Source organism: Prinia subflava, chromosome 5 (genome assembly GCF_021018805.1).
Source record: "Prinia subflava isolate CZ2003 ecotype Zambia chromosome 5, Cam_Psub_1.2, whole genome shotgun sequence".
Classification (NCBI taxonomy): domain Eukaryota; kingdom Metazoa; phylum Chordata; class Aves; order Passeriformes; family Cisticolidae; genus Prinia; species Prinia subflava.
The window spans coordinates 18399644-18419479 of record NC_086251.1 but is presented as its reverse complement, the minus strand read 5'-3'; the positions used below and the strand labels follow the sequence as shown (position 1 = coordinate 18419479).

General features: G+C 45.9%; 2 protein-coding genes across 10 annotated transcripts in view; one reads left to right on the top strand and one right to left on the bottom strand.

Annotated features, from left to right (window-relative positions):
* Nucleotides 1-163: 163 nt before the first annotated feature.
* Nucleotides 164-3663, bottom strand: POLR2L (RNA polymerase II, I and III subunit L). Of its 2 annotated transcripts, none has more exons than XM_063398244.1 (3): nucleotides 3521-3663; nucleotides 3221-3328; nucleotides 164-621 (listed from the first exon to the last, which is right to left on the bottom strand). In XM_063398244.1, exons 2-3 carry the CDS (start codon nucleotides 3313-3315, stop codon nucleotides 513-515), a joined length of 204 nt encoding a protein of 67 aa, XP_063254314.1. In that variant the 5' UTR covers nucleotides 3316-3328; nucleotides 3521-3663; the 3' UTR covers nucleotides 164-512. The 2 variants fall into 2 exon arrangements, with proteins under 2 accessions (XP_063254314.1, XP_063254315.1); XM_063398245.1 differs by having other exon boundaries at nucleotides 3548-3578.
* TSPAN4 (tetraspanin 4) overlaps nucleotides 3527-19836 on the top strand; it is a 415251-nt gene continuing 398941 nt past the window's right edge. For 5 of the 8 annotated variants that reach the window (XR_010080526.1, XR_010080525.1, XR_010080527.1 and 2 more), the window contains exon 1: nucleotides 3527-3936. Coding sequence is in view for 1 of the 8 variants with exons in the window: in XM_063398241.1 (XP_063254311.1) it covers nucleotides 3569-3936 (368 nt within the window). In the remaining 7 variants the exon portion in view is untranslated. The remainder of the gene's footprint in view (nucleotides 3937-19836) is intronic. The other 3 variants (XR_010080524.1, XM_063398243.1, XM_063398238.1) reach the window with 3 other exon arrangements.

Sequence of the window (19836 nt, the reverse complement as noted above, 5' to 3'; positions counted from 1 at the left end):
CTTACCCCCTTCCATGGCACTGGAACCACAGCTCAGGCTTGTGTTTCTAACCCTCACCTGCCCAGTGCAGGGCACTGGACTGGACTCAGCAGCACCTCTAACCTTAAGGTAACCACCAAGATCCAAGCATACTCTTTACTTGATCCAAAAGCTGTAGGAAGGCTACAAGGGAAAAACCACCTTTATTTCAACATTTTAATGAAATGTAACAGTTTTTCTACATGAGCAAACATTTGGTTTTACTGGCAGAAGCATCTAGAAGTTCACAACACCAAACAGAGATTTAAGAAGAAGCATCCAAACTTTTAATCTCTAAATCTTGGTTAAGTGGACTTCATTCTATTCTTTCCTTGAAATAGGTTAGTGGCTTGGGGCAGTATTTTATCCAGAAGATAAACATCTCTTGATGGTTGCACTCCTGTTGGCTCTCATCCTTTACTGCCTGAAGTCCAGTTTCAAGTTTAAATTAGAGATCCGTTCCACATGGCTTGCAGCACACCGCTTTTTCCATCTCATTTCTCCAGGGGTGCATAATTCAAAAGCTTCTCAATCAGATCCACATGGGCGAGGAGCATTCTGCGGCAGCAGTATCTCTTCAAGCCAAGGGCATCCAGGGCATCTCTATTAACGAACAACAATTAAAAAACATAACGGATGAAGTGAGTCAGAACCACTTGTCTGCGTTTCCTAAGCAACACACTGATTACTTTGAGCTCAGTCATACAGGAGAATTTGTTTGCAGTTCAAAGACACCCAGAAATTCAGCATGTGCTGTTGCATGTGCTGTTAACGCCCTTTTCCACTTAGTGCTCTTGACAGTGTTTGCCCATTCTCCAGCCGGCCAGAGCACAGGATCTGCTGCTGAGAAGGGTCCCCAACTGCCACAGCTTTCAGAGGGCACTGTTTTAACATTTTTCTGTAAACTGAGGATGATTCTTGCCTATTTCACAAGATAAATTTAAGATCTGAGCCATGCTAAAAAGGTGAGATATACAGGAACTAAAATAACTGCGATTGCAACCTCCCCCACACAAGGATGCTAATTCTGAGGAGGGCTACAATCCTTCCCAGTTCCCATCAGAGAAGGCACTTGGTTATACAACCTGCCCCCCACATACAGACAAGGAAATATGTGCAGACTGGTCAGAAATCAGTGTTTTACAGTCTTTCCACTGAATTCCTTTGGAGTGACTGCTCCAGATTCTTCTGTTTGGGTAGAGCATGTTGAGTCATCCCAGCCTAAACCACTGCGTGTGTTTTCCATGGCTGTGGCTATCAGATCTCTAAAAGATCACGATACTACCAAGATCTTTAGCTCCAACCTCTGAACCATAAAGCCGGTCTGATGTTCCTTCAGAATGTGACATTCATGAGACATGACTGATCTCAGGTGTTTAGACTGATATAATGCAAAGCAATGAAGTGCTTGCTCAAAACAAACTTAATTTCCTGGAACCTGTAATTCTCCTGTAGGAATAAGCCCATGGATACTTTTCTAAAATACAAATAACTGCAAGGAAGCTGCCGCCTGAGCTGGACCATGGTAAAAAGTTGTTTGGCTTCAAGCAAAGTACAGTCTAACTTCAGGAGCCAATGTCCACAGCTTCTCTGATGTCACTCAGTCCTTGCACCTGTTGAGCAGGGCTGCTCACTCTAGGACAGCACGTGCAAAACTTCTTTTAGAGAAGTGTAAGAACACTGTGGGGCATTTTGAAGAATGTATAAATGATTCCACTTTCTGAAATACTTGAGAACAGAAGCATCTGATGTCTGTTGAAAGGTAAATTTTAAGAGCTATCTGGAGAGTTCTGAACTCTCATATGCAGTTATCAGAGATGCAAAATATTAACATTAATCACAACTTCCAAAGTCATACTACATACTTTAAGACAACTTGAACTGTATTTGCCTTTTCCTCCAGCTTCCAAGGACTTGTGGCAAAAGAGCACTTTTAAGGGACCAACAGAAAGGTATGGGTGTCTTTTTTAATGACTGATTCTTAAGACAAGGTTTTCCATTTTGTCCACCCATTTCTTAAGCCACCATTAACAGTGATTCCAGTACTGCACTGTGAGACTTTGGCTGTTTGATATCTCTGCTTCTTACACCATAATTGCATAAGTTTGAACAAGCACCCCAGAATCAAGCCAGTGACAACACTTGCTTTCAACTGAGCATTTGTCAACGACAACACAAAACTCCTATATAAAAGCAGAGGAATAATGAAGATGAGGAAAATATTAAAAATGTAATGCCTAGAATAGAAGTCAGAAGCACTATCAAAAAAGTCCCAGTAAATTGTAGTATGAGTGAAAATAATTAACAACCCACTGTATTGTAATGCTTTTAACTCCATATATGAACAAAATACACTTCCCTGTAAAAACTATTAGCATCCCCAACCACTTGAATGCAAACCAACTTATTTTCTTTCTACTTAACATCTACTTTTTCCTTCAACATCACTTTAATTTCTAACTTCTTTTTCACTCTTCTGAATTGCAAACATCCATGGATATTTTTGTTTCATAGTTAAATTTGATGAAAATGTAAGTATTTCTCAAATTTTCTTCCCAAAGCTTCTGAGGTTAGATTCTCCTTGAACTATTAGCAGAAACTCTGGCTATGCAAATGATGCACAGCCTTCTTAGCACAGAGTCCTTAGCACTATCTAAAGCAGTTAAAACTTCTCCTTTCTCCAGCAAACCTGTACTTAAAAATAAGGTTAGCAACCCTGGGTTAAAATACTTTAAAAAACCCCAAACCGCTAAACACTTCTTACGTTTTAAACTTTTTTTTCTTTCTCTCCCTTTAAAAAACGGATCACGTTGGTGTCAAAGTTGGGTATATGGAAGAGAAAGGGAAGAAACAAGCTAATGTGTACAGTTATGTATCTGGGAACCTTTTGGGTACAAGGGCCATGGCTTGGCAACTTCCATCCAGCTGCCCCGAAAGATTCGGTAGGGAAACACGCACTTTGTTGCCTCTTTCAATTTCTAACCTCTGTTTAAACGATGTCAGAATGTACCTGTGGTTTTTAGCCTCTCCGCGTCTCTTTCATGACGCCACGACCCTGCACTTGTGCCTCTGGCCCTGCCTTGGCAGGGAGGCCGGACGAGAGGATCTCCAGAGCTCCCTTCCAACCCCGGCAGGTCTGGGAGCTTATGCACTGTGTGTCTCACCTAAGGCGTGAGTCCAAGAACACAGAAATAACACCCACCCTTCCGTGTACTCCGCCTGCAGAAGGCCAAGGTAGGCTTCCCACTTGTTCCCCACTATTTTGCCGCACGTGAAGCATCTGACCGGGATGATCATTTCTGCGCCGTGGCTGCAACGACACAAACACCGCGTCAAACCCCCGCGAAGCGACCGGACACAGCGCGCTCAGGGCTGCGCTGTCCCGCGCCGGCACGCCCCGGCCTGGCAGCGGCCGTGCGCTGGCGAAGCCCGGTCCGAGGGCTCCCTGGAGGCGAGCGGCCGGCCCCGATCCCGTCCCCGGCCCTCAGCTCCCGCCCGGCACCTCCGCGGCCCCGCGAGCAGCTCCCACCGCGCCGCTCCTTCGCTGCCGATGGCCGATGGCCGCCGGCCGCCACCACCGCGCCCGGCCGGGGGAAACCGCGCCGCCGCCGGCCGGCCCGACACGGCGGGCGGGCGGGTTGAGCGGTCCTATTCCCCCCTGTGGTACTTGATGGTAGCGGCCGGCGGTACGGCGTCCCCGGCGGCCCAAGAGAGCGCGCGCGCGCGCGCGCGCGGGGGGGCGGGCTCGCGGCGGCGCTGGGCGCGCGGCGCGGTGAGTGGCAGCCGGGGCGCCCCGAGCGCTGAGGCGGCACCGCGACCGCCCCCGCGCCGCCTCCTCCCGCTGCGCCCGGGCGGGCACTTGTTGCATTGCGAGAGGGCTTCGGCAGCGGGCGGACTTCTCATCCCGTCCTGGCTGAGGTACCGCAGCGGGAAGCGCAACTGGTGGCTGCGGCGCGGCAGCTGCCCGCCCGGTCAGGCGGAGGGGTGAAGGGTGGGCATCCCGGCGGGCAGGGCTGAGGGATAAGCCGGGGCGTCCCGCAGCAGCCCGAGCTCCGCCGCGCCGCGGGCAGGAGCGCCGGCGCGGTGTGTCCTTCGCTCCCCCGGGGCAGGGGAACGGGGCGCTGGGACCGCCGCTGTCGCCGTGCCGCGACTCTGTCAGCGCAGCATCGCTCGGGGCTGTTTGCCCGCGGTTCGGCGGCTCCCTCGGGCGGGAGGCGGCGGCACAGCCCGGCGCGCAGCCTGCTCCCGGCGCTGCAGGGCTGCTCCGCGGCTCCGCACAGCCCGCACGGGCGATGCCTCTCTGGTGGCGCTCGCCCTCGAGCCCCGGCCAAGTTGCGGGCGCTGCGGTGGCTGCGGGGTTGCCGAGAGTTTCCAAACTCCGGGGCCAGCTGGGACGCGGCGCCGTCCCGTTAGCTGGCGGTGCTGCTCCGCCCTGCCGTGACCTGTGCGTGGTGAGGTCCCAGCGGTGTGCGCTGCCCCCGGTGCTGCCCGCTGTCGCGGCGGTGCCCGCTGCGAGGGGAGCCTTTCGAGCCTTTCGGCCGGGCCGTCGGTGGCCGGCTGCGGGCAGCGCGGCCGGTCCCGCTGGGCACCCGCGCCGGGGAGATCTGGTGGCAGAGGATAATGCATCTTGAAACTGCTTTACTCGTATTTCGTTAATCTAAGGATTGGGGAGGCATTAGGCACGGGTTGTGTGTGCTTAGCAGAGGGAAGCGTGCTGTGATGGGTATAAACTTTGGGGACAGGCACCGCTCTTCTGGAGACTCTGGGATGAAGCATTACCCTGTCAGTCCTTATTGCTCTCTCGTTTCAGCGTTAGCGTTATGCTAATTGTCCTTGGGAGAGCAGAAATTCTCCCGAAGTGTTGTTATTTTCCTGCTAAAGTATCTGTGAATTGATACAGTGCACAGCGCAGAGCCATTAATGTCAGGCATATAAATAATTGTGTCTTAATGCACAGCTTATGTTAATACGTCTTTTGTGACTATTTTTTGAACGACTGGGTTATTGACCCTCTGCACAGAACTGCCAGACCTAACATGAACCGTAAAAGAGCAAATAGTTTTGTTTTAATAAATAAGGGCTTGAGGTTGAAAGTATTTTTACAATTCTATTGCTAGTGAAAAGACAGTAATTTTTGCAGTCCCAGGAATAATTAGGTGCAGTTGTGAATGGAGCAAATTGACTTGGCATGGAGGGTAGACGAACCTCCTGCGATCTCTACATTATGATCATTATTGTTATTGTAGGCCAGTGGGAGCCAAACTGCGTCTTTCCTTTTTATCCTTTGATTTCTTTCTTTTTTGGGGGGCTGGAGGGGGTGGGGAGCTGAGAATTTGAAGATTGTGCTTTGATGCATTTTCAGCACCAGGGCTCCAAAGTAATTTTCTTACTGAACTGTGTGGTAAAAGGCATTTGTGTTTGGAGATGGAAATTTGCAATTGAGAGTGAGAAAGAGGGTGTGGAGCTGAGCTTCATAGCTAAGCCACATCATTAGGTTAGCATTTTATAGCTGCCCTGTAGAAATGTGCTTGCTTATTTCTTAAAAACAAAACTGAACTTTAACTTTTGGACCTAGTTCACATATCTGACTGTGCTGAGCATCTTTTTTTTCAAAGAAAAATGTACTCAGCTTGTTTGCACACCATTACTTTAACTTTGTCATGTCTTTTCTGGGTAACCTGCTTTGGCTGGGTGACGGACCTAATGAACTAATAGGTCTTTCATGGCTGTAGCTGCTTTGATCCTAGAAATTGTAAAGATTTTTATGAACTATGACCTGGAGAGACTGCTATGTACTGAAAACGTTCTCTGCTTAACTTTATATATCCTGTGCTTCATCTGACCATTTGCCAAACTGCAGAAGTCTGTTTATAAGAGCTGTGGGGGAATGTGCACACATGTGACTATTTGGGAATTAGTCAGTGTTTTATGGGCTGTAGCTCACGTGGATTAGGAGGACTGCAGCTTGAGCCTTTTGGGCATTGCCAGCCTTCCACTCTTGTTCAGGTGAGCTGGGTACTGATGGTGTTCAGCTGTTGGTGTTTAGTGAAATCTGATCTCTTCAACCATCCTTTTGAGGAGAGCAGAAGGAATTCAAGAATTGGGTCTCTTTAAGGATCCTTTGAAGAACTGCAAGAATTGAAGTCTCGGTTCCTCAGAACTAGAAGTGCAGCTCTTTCTCACAGTCAGTTCTTAACCACATTTCTGGTCTCTTGCCACCTTCAATAAGCAGTAGTCCTCAAACTGCTGATTCTTTGGGCCTTGGACAGCCTGCTGGTCAGGAAACCCGTTGGAGCCCTCATCAGCATTAAGCAGAAGAGACTGCCCTGGAATTAATCGAGTTGAAGAAAGCTTGAGAACTGTGCGCTGCTTTCTTGGATGTGCAGCTGGAGCAGCTTCTGTCACGTGTGGGTTTGTTGTGAGGCACTGCAGACAATATACCCGCCTTCTTCCTGTGATAGGAACAACTTGTGAGAGTTGACAGTGTTCTGAGCCCCTGTCACTTACTGGGATGAGGCTCCTTCTTGGTATTTTTTTGGTGGATTTATATCTATAAAGTGGAGCTAGGCAGCACTGCTCCATGGCGTTGTTAGTGATGTGTACTGGAATCCTAGGCTGGTGATTAAGGACTCTGCTTCCTGTTCTCCCAGCCACAAAATGCAAGGGAAAATATTGCTGCTTGTTTAAAAACCAAACAGAAATGAAGCCAGTTAAGTGACCTGACTGATTGAACTACTCCTAAAATACTTCTATAGCTGGAGTGGCCATATGACCTCCTGCAGCTCATGCTGGCAGACTGTGTCTTTTCTGACCTTGTCTCTGTAATTAGGGCTGGAGGAAAGACTTGGGAGATCTCTGCACTTGCACTGGTAGCCTGAGAAACTGGTAGCTAAAAGGTATTTTTACTTTGTTGGCTGCAGTAGGTCAGGTTTAGGTGTGCACCCTCATGAGTCTGGAAAATTTTGACCTTTCACCGCTTTTCACCTGCTGTCATTGCTCCCCTCCTTCTGACTTTGCTTATTCTGTGTACCTGTAGTTAATGACCAGAACTGAAGATGTGGGTCTTTTAACACCTGACTTGTCAGTTGTATTCAAGGGTAGTGAGTTGTTATTTAAGTATAGGAGTTTTTAGGAGAACTATTCAGTGAAGGTTTGTTTTAGTACTATTGATCATGATGCAGACTTCTATAAAGCTGTGGTAGCTCTGCTGGCCCTGCTTGGAGTTAAAAGCTCTCTTCCCTGTTGCTCCCTGTGGTCATTTAGAGAGAGAATGTTAACAATTTTCTCTCCATCTCCAACTAACTCTTAGAATCCTGTGCAGAATGGTGAAAGTATCATATTCAGCATGTTACTCCTAGGATCCCAGTGAGGCCAGAGAGGGAAGAATCCTAAGAGGAAGAGACTCACATGAATTGTGAAACGAGTGCTTAAATGGGACATTAGTCAGGAACTGAAATGTGACATGGAAAGTTTAACGTATATAAATAATTTACATAGCAGTAGACAGAGCAAGAGGGAAAGATACAAAGACAAGCAAACAAACATGCAAGATGAAGCTTGGCTGTTATTTTTTCAGGCACATTTTCCACTCCAAGTTTGCTAAACCCTGCAGACATACTCTTGAGCTTTTTCTAGTCCTGGTTAACTACTCAGAAGTGTGTCACTCATCCTGTTCAGCAAAAGGCAAAGGAAGCTGGTTCCCTCTGGAGCTAGCTAGGGTGTCTTTGGAAGTCCTCCTTTCCCCTCTAAAGCATGAAGGCTTAAGGAGCAAAGAGTAAGATGGAATATAAATTTGTTTTCCCCTTGATTATTATGATTATTATTTTTTTTTCCTAGTGAATGACTTTCTTCTCCCAGCCCCACAGCGCAATTGGGTGTAATTATGTGATGGTAGGGAGGTGGAGAAGGCCACGGAGAGGCAGGGATGATGGAAGCAGGAGAGACTTGTCTGCTTGTAGAGCTTTGTGCTGTGAGTTGCCCCACAACTAACTGTTTAAGAGCTGCTCAGGCCCCTGGATTTAGCGAAACAAATGCCGAAGCTGCTAAACAAGGAGAAATGAGGAGAAATCTCTCTAAGCTGGGGATGTGACTGCAGCTCTACTATAATACCACACAAGCCTGATGCTGCTGATTTCATTAAAAGCAGCATTCAGGGCCTCAAAGCAGGTTTTAATACTTGCTATATGTTTTTTTTAAATATGCTGACCTTATCTGGTAATCCTGTAATATTTGTTGCAATGAAGAACAGCTGCTGCATAAATACATATATAATATCAGTTGCCAGTTCTGTAAGCTGTGCTGAGACTGTGACTTGTTTGAAGTGGGGTTGCTATTAAAAGGCAGGTGGCAAGATGTTTATTTTGCACCTTGTTAATTGCTTGTTTTTCCTGCTGTAATTGGCTTCCTAATGGGGGCAGAATGCACTTGGTTTTGCACACAAAGCTTCATTAGTGACAACTGATGGAAAGGATTCAGAGGGTGGGATTTAGATGAAATATATATATATTGAGTAACAGATGTCTCTGCTAAATAGAGTATATGAGGAAGTCCTGTAGATGCATCCAAAAATGCAAATGTTTTCCCATAAAATGATTTAAGATGTTCTAGTGTTAGGTATAAAGATTGCTGCCTATTACTTGAGAAGGGGACAGAGGTGTTGTTATTTATGTTATTTTGGTGGGGCAGAGATTTTGCTCTGCTTCACTGGATGGGAGTTAGGATGCTGGGATGGTGCTCTCTGCTCTGGACTCTTGGCATCCAGGTATTCATAAAGATATCTTTGATCTCTGTGGCATGTTGAGAGATTGCTCCTGCCAACAAACCGGGAGATGGTGAGTAGTGGTGGAACTGTGTAACTTTCTAAGATTTATGGAGCCATCCCTGCCTCTTGTTCCACTGTGCTCTCGGAGCCAGGACGTGGCTATGGAGAAGCACAGCTGGACCATCCGTGATCCCGGCTGTGCTTACAAGTGAGAGCGGAGGTGGTGTTCTGGCTTGGGGTGGATGCACAAAGACAGTTCTTGTTTCAGTAATGACTGTTTTTAATGTGGTGTAAGAGGGTGCTCTGAGAGTCACCAGGGTGGTCATCTGACAGCGTTACGTCTGAGGCCATGAACACAGTTTTGTGCTGTTCAGTTTAATATGCTCTTGTACCTGTAGAGATTGTAGGTGAAAGGTGAGGGTACTTGTGTATGTGTATGTATGCACATGTATATAAAATTAATAATGAAAGGGTGAGATGGCTCTTCATGGAAATTAAGCCTTCCTACCCCCTCCTTTTCTTCTTTTAAAACTTTTTTAAAAGCACTGTGATGGGATTGAAAAATATATCTGTCTGTTCCCTACTTTTCTGCTTTCTCAGATGCCAGTATTTAACTAGTTTAAGACTGGATTTATCTGTCATGTTTCTTCTTAGTAAGGTGACTTCAAGGCAAATGTCTTGCCAGTCTTGGATTGACATATTTTATAAGAAAAAGTCTTTATTACATGAATATATCACAGCCTAATTGACTGTTTCATGTTGGAGGGGGAGAGTAATATCCTGAGGCAGCATTTTAATCAGAAAGAACACAAGACTGCCCATCAGCTCTACTCTTCCATCTAAGTGTCCTCAGATGACAAAATAATCCCCTTTCTTGGGATAGTGCTTTTAATTTCTGCAGAATTTTTTCCCCCAGGGTGGAGAATGGACTGTGTAGTTGAGGTGAGGGCAAGACTTGTCAATTATTAATGCTTGAAGGGAAGAGCCCCAAGGTGTTCTTCCATGGTGAGAGGACTGCATATTCCCAGTGAGCTCATGGATGTGCTTTTGTGTCTGATAGGCTTCCTGCCTTTGGCTGGGAACCCTTCTCTCTGGGTGTATGTGCAGGCCCCTTCCCATGAGGGTTCTCTCTAAAGACAGTGTAGGAAGGTGTCCCTCCTGTAGTGCTTCACCATGGATGAGTTTCTGAACTCCAGTCAGAAGAAATAGCGGGGAGGTGTTTTGACTTATTTTTAAGTCTTATCTCTGAGGTTCTCATAAGTGGTGATGGATGTATTTGGAGCACAGGATTAAAGAGCAGGCTCTGCTGAAGGCTTTCCTTTGGGCCTTTGGGGGATGCTTATGTCTGTATTCAAACTTGGTGCACGGATGTTTTCTTCCATTTGTCTTCTGGCCAGTCTTGCACCTTGCAAGCCTTCATGGGACTGGGAATAGAAAGTGATTGCTGTAAGTAGGAGCGAAGATCCATCTTGCTGAGTACCTTCTCTTGACAGTGGCCAGTAGTGGCTGCTTAAGGAAACAGATAAACTTAAAGCAAGTGTGCAGTCGTAATGAAGTGGGATGCTTGCATTTTGTGTTTCATGTCAGTCTGTTTCTGTAATCTTGTTCCAGAACTGGGCAGATAGGGAAGAAAATGTATTTTTTCTCATTAAAGCAACTTCTTCAGCTTGGGCATGTCAGGCTGTTGTGTCCAGATTAAGGTGCTAGGTGAAAGCTGTTTTAAAATATTTTCAAAGCTGCCTCTTCTATGCAGTTAATTCTGGTGGAAGACAACTATTTCTGGAAAAGTCCCTGGTGTTGTGCAGAGCTTGAGACCTCCCAGTGTATGGGCCTTCCAGCATGGATGTGGGGAGGAGGACAGACTTGATGCATTGGGCACGATGTTATCACTCAGCAGAGAGGGCTGCTGTGCACCTATCATAGTGCCATCCACAGGGAATCCTCCATTGCTTTGTTTATTGAGCTGCTGTTTTTAAAATTAAAAACAGCCAAGTGTTTCATAAAATATTAAGAGGCGCTGCTTTAGTGCCTCTCAACAGATTAAGTATGTCACTTTCTGTGTCCTTAGGGTGATGAAGCCCATCAGCTTGGTCGTTCTCCCACCTTAAGAATGCATTAAGGTGACATGCTTCATCTCACAAGGGATGCTGAAACTATCACACGGCAGAACTGGGAACTGTAGGGGTCCTGCACTTCAGCTGTGGATTCTCAAATGAAATTTTGCAGAAGTAATACAGTTTACTTTGTACAAGTGAATTCCTTTTTGTTAGGGAAGCGCTTTTTTGAGCAAAAATATTGAGGTAATACAGTGGTAGACACATGCACGGCGACTGCGCTGCAGGAAAGAAAGAAATTGCGGCATGTTTTATATGAAAGACCAAGGACTGTTGCGTTTCAATGGGTAAAGGAGAGATGCCTCTACATTCCTCAAACACTTTTTATGAATATGGATTTTGAAGTTGTTTTGCTTGCAGGTGAATTTCCTTTTTATTCAGGAGCCAGTTCTAGCATTTTAATGATAACACAGTGGTGCTGATGTAGCGGAGTGTGGGAAGCTGTGGGGTGCGGTAGCCCCAGGACTGAGGGAGGGTCTCCCGCTTGCTGCAGAGAAGCCCTGAGGGCAGCACAGTGGTGGAACACAGTGTGGTGGAGCTGAGACTGAGCCATGGGGGGGCTTGCTTTCACAGAGTTTTCCGTCATCTCTCGTCTCCACCCAGCAGTTCAGCACTCTTCGACGTTTGTATAGTGTTTGGGAATGCTGCACCATTACCGGCTTAAATAGTCAAGAAGTTCTAATAAATTCAGGATACGAGACCAACTGGAGTTCTGAATTTCCTGGGCTTGGGTTGGGTTGCCTCTTTAAGCTCAGTCAGTCACGGCACACGTGGTGTGGTTACTCTGGCGTTCCTGCTGCGTGCAGAAAATCACACCCCTGTGCACATCAGGGAGCACTTACTCAGGAGCCTGCTCTGAAGGGCAGCGGCTCCTTTGTCTGATCTGATACCGGAGCTGCTGCTTCGCTTCGTCGTGGTGCGAGGGAATAATAAAGTGCAGCCTTCAATCATACGACCTGATCAGAGGGGGTTGTCTGTGGTGATTGATAAGTCCTCCTGGAACAATAGGCTGCTTGAGCGGTGCCCAGGGACTGCTGGGTTTGGTTGGGGTTTTGCATTAATTTTTAGCCTGAATAAAAAGAACTGTGAGATCAAGGTTGCAGTTGTGTTTGCAGCTTGCCTTCAAACCTAAAAATCCGGCCTGATCTAAAAGGACGCTTTACTGTGTATGTCTCTGCTCTCCCCAAAACCATCTGTAGAGCACTTTTCCCCTTTCTTTTAGGATATGCTCAGTATTTTGGGTGCCCCCAAATTATTTTGATTCCTTGAGTTTGCTCTCTTCAAAACAGGCATAAACAAAGATATATTTTCCTATTTCACCCTCGTATCCACCTGGCCTGATGAGTGACATGTTGAGAGCATGGCCATTGGTTCTTTACCCTGAGATGTCCCCCCCAGCCACAGCTTTTTCCTAAAAGCCCCCTGTATGACCTTGTCAAGGTGCTTTGCTTATTTTCTTGATTTATCACACTTGCCATTCTCAGTAGAGAAGCTAAAAAGCTTAATATTAAGAAAGTGCCTGTATCCTATGAAAGATATCTTTTTCTGATGGTATTGAGAAGCCTTGGAAGATGAATGTGTGTATAAATTCTGTTTAGCTCTGTAATAGCCGAGCTGTGCAGTGGTTTGCCTGCAATGTGGGTGGATCTTAGCCATGGGCAGTGTTACACAAAGGATGCCACCTGTCTGCAATGGCCCAGAGATGTGTTTGGGTGCATTTGCATTTCTGCAAAGGAGAGGTGTTTTTCTGCTTCTCTGTTGAGTAACATCCTCAGTGTGTGGGGTCAGTTTAAAGTGGAAATGATTGCTCTTCTTAAAATACTTGCTGAACAAATATATTTTTCCTTCTGCTCTGCAAAACAAAATGGTATGTGAGGGAAAGAATGGCTTTTGCCCCAGCACATGTGCAGCCACTTTATGGATCGAAGAACAGCCTTTGGAGCACAGAAGAGCTATTGCTGCTGTAGAGAAGAGCCAGCATGGTGCCCTATTTTCAGCGTTCTTAACCTCAGTTGTGGTGGTAGTGGGCTGGAGCTGTGCTGCAGCGGCTCTGCTTGTACTGCTGCGGTTTTGTGGGCATTCTTCCTTTGTTGTGGAATCAGGACATCTGGAGGAAAGGGATTCTGGGATGACTAGGACTTCTTTGTCACACACAAGAGAATTTCTTACTTGGATAATAGGATGCCTTTATAGCAGAAAGCGAGAATTGCCCAGAACATCCCGGTCCCCTGCTAGAGGTGAGGACACAGAGAGTTACGCTTAGAAGTCGAAGAGAAGCTTTCTTCATCTAGATGCAGCATTAGGCTTTCTAAAATTTGTCTGTGATCTCTTACTGTTCTATTGAGGTTTTATGTTTCTTTGCTTTCTCTGTCAGTAAATGACCGTTTCATTTTGGCAGTGCCCTACAGTTTAAATTATAGTTGAGACCAGTTTATTGTGGATCTGCTTAGCATCAGTTTTATTGCTTGCCTGCATTCCTGCTCTGCTGTGGGATTGTCATTGCAGTGCCTTTTGGGTATCCTCTTTTTGCTGTCACTGTCCTGACTCCTAGGGCTTGAAAAGTTGTTTGAGGATTCCTCTGGGAGCCTAAGGGCCTTATTGGAAAGAAGTCAAATTCTCATAAGTTCCTGAGAAAGCTGTCATAAGCCTTGTGGCTGCTGGGTTATTGCCAGGGCCTTAATTCATGTGACACACAATAAGCATTGCTAGACAATATTGCTTTCAGGTTCTTTTGTACTGTATTATGAAAGGAGAACCACTTCTGGGCCATTGTTTTAGCCAGCGTAAGAGCACACAAGTTTTTCTGTAAGGAAGTATTTACAGTTTATTAAGCATTGTTTTCTGGCTTTTTTTCTTCCCCTTGCTAGAGTTTTTTCTCTCTGCACTCAATTCACCTCTGCAGGTTTCAGTCCTAGCAAGAATTCATCCAAAGGCAGACTGCTTTTGCACTCTATGGCTTTTGGCAGTGGAAGCCCCAGTGACCATGCATGGGAGTCATTCTGAAGGGAAGGGCTGCTGTGGGTGAGCCAGCTGTCCTTTACTGCTGTCCAAGTTGTTACAGTGAGGAAAATGGTTTTGATGACCCCTCCCGATAAATTTCCTTGTGGGTATGTAGTTGGTTCTTTTGGCAGGCTTTTGATTAAGTTGCAGAGTTGCTCTGACCCTTCATATTTGCTCCACATTCTCAAGGCATTTGGTAGGTAGTTGTCCCCTTACCTGCCTCTGCAGTGCAAGGGGTGGAAGTCAGAACTCCCTTATTTGCCTCATAGAGTCACTTTTTGCTGCTGACTCATGGCTGTGTCCTGCTCATGGTGGACAGGGTTTGGTACAACCCAATTTTGAATAGCTAGTGATGAAGTTCTAATTTTCCATGGGAAAACAGTACTCCACCCAAAGAGCTTGTATTCTGTCCTAGTGCAGTTTTCTGGTTTTAGTTTAGACCCACTGCCCTACATTCTACCCATGGGGTGAGAAATGGGTGGATTAAAAAGTTATCCAGAAGAGCATTGAAATGTCACGAATGTGCATTCAAAGTAATTTCAAATACTTAGATTCAAAATGAAATGTGTCAGTGTGTTGAAATTGTTTGATACATCTCTCTGTTTGGGACTGAGCTGGGATGGAATCCAAACCAAGCCATGCAAGATCCCTGGAGGGAAAAGTGCAATGCAAATTGGAGGTAGAAAAGTCAGTCTGAGCTTTGGTTTGGCTTTGTCTTTGTAGTATCTGAATGTGTGCCAGCTATGGATGAACAGCAGTAGGACAAATATTTAGGTGCTGCTGTACAGCCTATGGAAGTTTTATTCACTGGCATGCATTACCAGATTTGAAAAATTGTGTTTCCGCCACAACCCACGCCACTTAATTTCAGCACAGTGTTCTGCCAGCCCTGAAACGTGTCTGTATTTGCTTCTAGAGAGCTTGCTCAGATGCAGGGCTTGGTTCCATCTATTTCTCTGTTTTCCTGGCTTGCCTTCTGCAGATAAGATAATAGTAAAAATAAAAAGCTCCAGAAAAATCCTCTCCAAAGTGCTGCTATTGCATACATTGATGGTTTTAGCAGTCATTTAGTTGTTTGCTTGGAGGTGGGTTTTTTTGGGGGGGGTGGGGGGGTGGTATTTGTTTTGATTTTTTAAAATTTTTATTTGGAGTTTCTTGTTTTGATTTGCCATATGTGAGGATTTACATATGATGGTGCTACTGTAGAGCTAAGCATGTGGTGAGCTGCATGGCTGTTGTGGCAAACAGGACCTGTTTCTGAGCCAGTTTGGAAGGGCTGGTGTGTAAGGGACTCGCTGAAAGCTGGAAGTATTGTGGAGGAGGTTTTCTGAAATCCAAGATGCCAAGCTGAGTGTTAAGTCTTAAGGGTCAGAATGGACAGAACAAATTTGAGGGACTGGGAAGCGAAGAAGTCAAAGAAGCTTTGAAGAAGCAAAGAAGTTGCAAAAAACCTGGTGGGTGTTTTTGTACCTGTGAATGCAAGTGCATGCCTGTGTGCTGGTGATGAGAGCAGTGTGAGTGTTTGTATTTCTAGACTGACTGTGGAACAGTTTGAATTGCCACAGATGCACAGAAAGTTGTTGCTCTAGTCTTGCCTTGATTTGTCAGAAAGGGTGGATGGATTGGGATGAATCTGTTGGGTTCTACCCAGCACACAGCCTGCAGCTTGTCCCAGTGCAGGGGGTGTATAACAAGGAGGAAATGATGTCAGCAGGGTGGGAGAATGCTCCTGTGACTTCATAGGGCAGGCTGCTGTGGAAATGTAAGAGAAGGGGTAGATGATAGCCATGAAGGGAGTCAAAACAGGCTTTTATGTTGATGTAACAACACATGGATGATGAGTGTGGAAGGTTGAAAACTGACTGTAGATGCCTCGGTTCCTCTTCTGAAGGCAAAGGTCTCTGTTGAATGGGTTTGTTCTAAGACAGGGTGTGTGCAATGACTGTATGAGGTGTGTGAGTGTGTTATGGCTGTATGAGGTACTCATGCAAAATTGCCTTTCACAGTGTCCTGCTGCAGCAAGGTGGATCAGACTGGCTCTCCTTCTCTGCTCATGCCAAGGAAAATAAATTGCCCCATCATAACTTGTGAGGAAAGCAGCGTTCTGTCATTCTGTGTGTAAGGCCACCAGCCAGCAGTGTCAGAAACAAAGCCAGCCTTTCCCGTGGTTTTGGACACTGCTTCTAGGCAGGTCAGAGAGCCAGCTGGGCAGGGAGGTAGCAAAGCTGTCACTTCTGCAGTCTTCTTACTCACGGCTGCTGAAAGGAGCTCTTCTCAGAACAGCGGGCAGTGTGTGTTTTTCCTGACCCTTTCCTCTCCCTCTGTCCCCTGATTACGTAAGACAGCCCTGTTGCTCCTGCCAAAGAAGGTGCTGTTTACTTTTGCAGCTCATGGAAGAGGTTTTGCACGTATGGTATTTCATACCAGACACTTTTTATACCCTTCCTGTTTAATTTCATTTCTGTTTTGTCTTTAAAAACTTTGCAGAGAAAACAATGCTTTAATGGCAGGAGGAGGAAGGGAGACGAAGGAGCCTTCTCTGTTAATTTTTTGTTGCTTTTATGTGTCAGTGATGAAGTCAAGTGGGTGAGTGTCAGTGACTCTCTGCACAGTGGTGTGGAACCAGTGCTTCAAATCTGAGTTTGGGGGGTGGCTGAGGGGGGGTCATGGGCAAGGCTGAAGAGAGGCAAATGCTGAATGCTGGAGCTGGGAGCAACTGAGAGAAGGGGGCTGCAGCTGGCCTAGTTCTGCCCCTTCCTGTTTGTTCTTATTTTATTTTTGCCAATTCAATAGCAGAGCACAGGAGCAGATACTGAGTGTGATTTAAGGGAGCTAGCTGCCCTCTGCTTGCAAGAAGACCACAAGCCTTCCAGGCTTGTTTGTGCTCTCATTTCATGCTAGTCATGCTGTTCTCAGCGATCAGCCTTGCCTGCCCCCGTTTTCTCAGGTTTTTACAGCTGCTCTGTCTGAGTTTTCCTGCATTGCTGGAGATGTTTCACTTCTTCTCTGTGTGTTTAGGGTCAGGAATGGTGGAACGTAAAATCTCCGTGTGCTGTTTCCTTTGTCACTGGTATGCCATGATGAGCTTGTGTTCTGAGAACACCTAGGGTTATCAGTAATGTCCATGAGCAGGTCAAGCAGCTGCTAAAAAGGGCTTTTTTTAATGAGATGTGAGGAGTGAGGCAGAAAGTGAGGCACCAGCAATTCAGCCTAAGGAGCTGTGGCTCGAGTCCAGGTTGTGCTGCCATGTTGCATCTGCTTGGCTGCTCTGTGTCCTGTTTGATGCCTTTGTTGTTTCCCCTGAGCATCTGAGTTGATTGAACACGAGTGAGTCACCGTAGTGTTTCTGGGTTACTAGTGCTGCTGTATTTCGGAGCTTTCTGCCAGGGAACGGAACTGTTCCGAAGTCTCTTTGGTAAAACCATCACAGTAAGGTCACCCACTCACACCCTTGACCTGTTACTTTTCCCTTGGTATGATATTGTTGCTATTTCCAAAAAGCACTGTTTCCTTAGAAAACTTGCAATTCAATTATTTTAAAAAGAAAGTTGTCTTTGCTGAAATTGGCATTTGGGTGAAAGTTGTGTTTCTCCTTGTGCATGTGGTATGGGTTGTAAGCAAAGTTCATCCTGCTGTTTTCCAGAAGGAGCCACAAAGCAGCTCGAAACGTGGATTTCTGTGTCTCTCTGGGGAGTACATTTACTTTTATCCAAATTGAGCATTGCTATTCAGGTTTAACAATAGTGCAGGCAAAGTAAGGGATCATAATATTAATCCTGTCTAGCTGACCTTGTGCAGTTCAGCTGTTCCTAATACATGCCACTTAGTTGCTGGGTCTAAGATAAAGGGTGCAGAGATTCTAGTGTCTACATGATGATGATTTCCATCTTGGTGGTAAAAGATGTCCATCCTTCTCCATTTCCATTAGAAAAAGCTGACTGTGGTGATCTGCTGAACATGGGTAATTCATGAATGGCTAAAGCTGGGCTGGATGGAATCAAATTAGTGTTGGAGAGCAGTGCATGGGAGGCCCATAGTGCATGTCACCTTCTGCAGCTCTGGTGCTATTTGGGTTAAAGAAAACTCTGCTTATACTTTTGTAGAGCTACTAAAAGCTGGTTTCAAGTTGGATCTATTTCTCCTTTTTTTCCTAGTCCAGAGCCTGGTCCTATGTTGCTACTGATATGAAGGGAGATGCCTTTTGTTTTGCATGTATACCTTGACAAGTTGTTGTTGGGCCATTAAATCTCCTTTGAGTCTGGAAGCATAGCTGCTGCTGGCAGTGTTAGCAGCTCAACAAGCAGCATTTAGCTGACATTTGTCCCTCACTGTGGCACAGCACTTGCCTCTATCTCAGACCGCAGGTAATGATTACCCAAACTCAGCCAGAGACCTCGACTGAGGCAGAGTCCTGACCACGGAAACTTCCTTAGGAAAGGCTAGGGGATGTTGGTAACATCTACAGCTGAAAGACTAGTGTGAAAATGCATAGTGTGAAACCTTGCCAATTCCTCCTTTCCCTTCACTTTCTCACCATTTGCCACTTCAGAATCAGGTGTCTCTCCTAGATGGCCTTATCTATTCCCACACGCAGTCTGAGAACTGGAGATGAGCAGAGAAGCATCGTGTCAGCCCGAGGTGTAAATAAATGAACTGAGGGATGCTTCCCCTAACCCTTCCACTCATTACATGTGCTTGTGATGTACCACTCAACCACTGGGTGTCTCTGGGCCATGCACAGCTCCAGGCAACATCTAGTCCCTGGAAAGCTGGCACTGGCTACAGTTGTTTTGGTGTGTGGCTGCAGTGTTTGCTCTTGTTTTGAAGGGCATCGGGTTCCTTTCTAGGCTGTCCACTCAGCATGTGTCTTCCCCACTGCTGACCATGGAGCAGGGTGCACTCTGTAAGGTAAGGCAGCACCCTGGATTGCCAGTTGCTGCTGTTCAGAGGCCAGCGAATTATTCAGCCTGATTTTGGTCTATTGCTGTTTCTGAACACCATACCTCTTACTGTGGTGGGCTGTGTGGAGGTCTAGAAGGGGAGAATGTTAGTACAGCAGCTTTGCTACTTTCCCTTTTCCCCTTAGTTGTTTGCTCTTGCATGCACACTCAAGTAGATAAATAATCTGTCTCTCAATAGAGCTCTGCTAGCCACAGTATTTTCTTCAATTCCATGGAATGAGTTAGTTTTTCATTATGATGCTGAAAAGTAAAAGGCAGCCTATTCTCTACTTTAAAAATGCAGTGATAGAAGGTAAAGCTTTCATTAAACATGCCTGGCTGAATTTAAATACATGAGTATCTGGACTGTAGCTAATATCTTTTGAAAGACAAGGGAAGAACACAGCTTTGTAATAGCCAGCGTTTTGTGTTTGGATGGATAATCAGCAGTACAGAAAAATAATTGAATTAATTATTTCACAGACTTAGTCCAGAAAAAAAATTCCAAAATACTAATGTCTGTTGCTGTAGGGTAGTTCTCTTCTTTTTTCCATCTTACAGCCATCTAGGGTTGACACCTCTGTGTTTTGCAGGTGATGGTACCCATGTTGCAGCTTTCTTTGCTGGTGAAACAGCTGACCTGTACCAGGAGCTCTTTGCGAGCTTGCCTTTGAGTTGGTACCTGGTTATGCGGAATGGTGCTTTGTCATTAAATAGATAAATTCACCAGCAGTGGGATGCATTGTTTGGTTCAGGACTTGCTTATGTGCTCTTTGCATAAATGGTGAGATAGGATTTTGCTGGTCTCAAGCTGGGATTTGAGCCTACCTGCCTGAGGTGGGTAGTGGTAAGTTTTGGGGAGTGGTCAGGATATTATTCAGTGCTTTGCTGTTGGATGACTGTCAGAGCAAGCACTGGACCTGGGATTAACTGATTTTATAGATTTCAAGCAGTATTTGAAGTAAGATGAGCAAAGATGGGTATGTTGTGTTCAAGACTGAAT

Coding starts and splice junctions, on each gene's coding strand:
- POLR2L (XM_063398244.1), bottom strand. CDS start 3,315: ATGATCATCCCGGTCAGATGCTTCACGTGCGGCAAAATAGTGGGGAAC. Junction 622..3,220: donor CAGGCGGAGTACACGGAAGG/GTGGGTGTTATT, acceptor GTTCGTTAATAG/AGATGCCCTGGATGCCCTTG.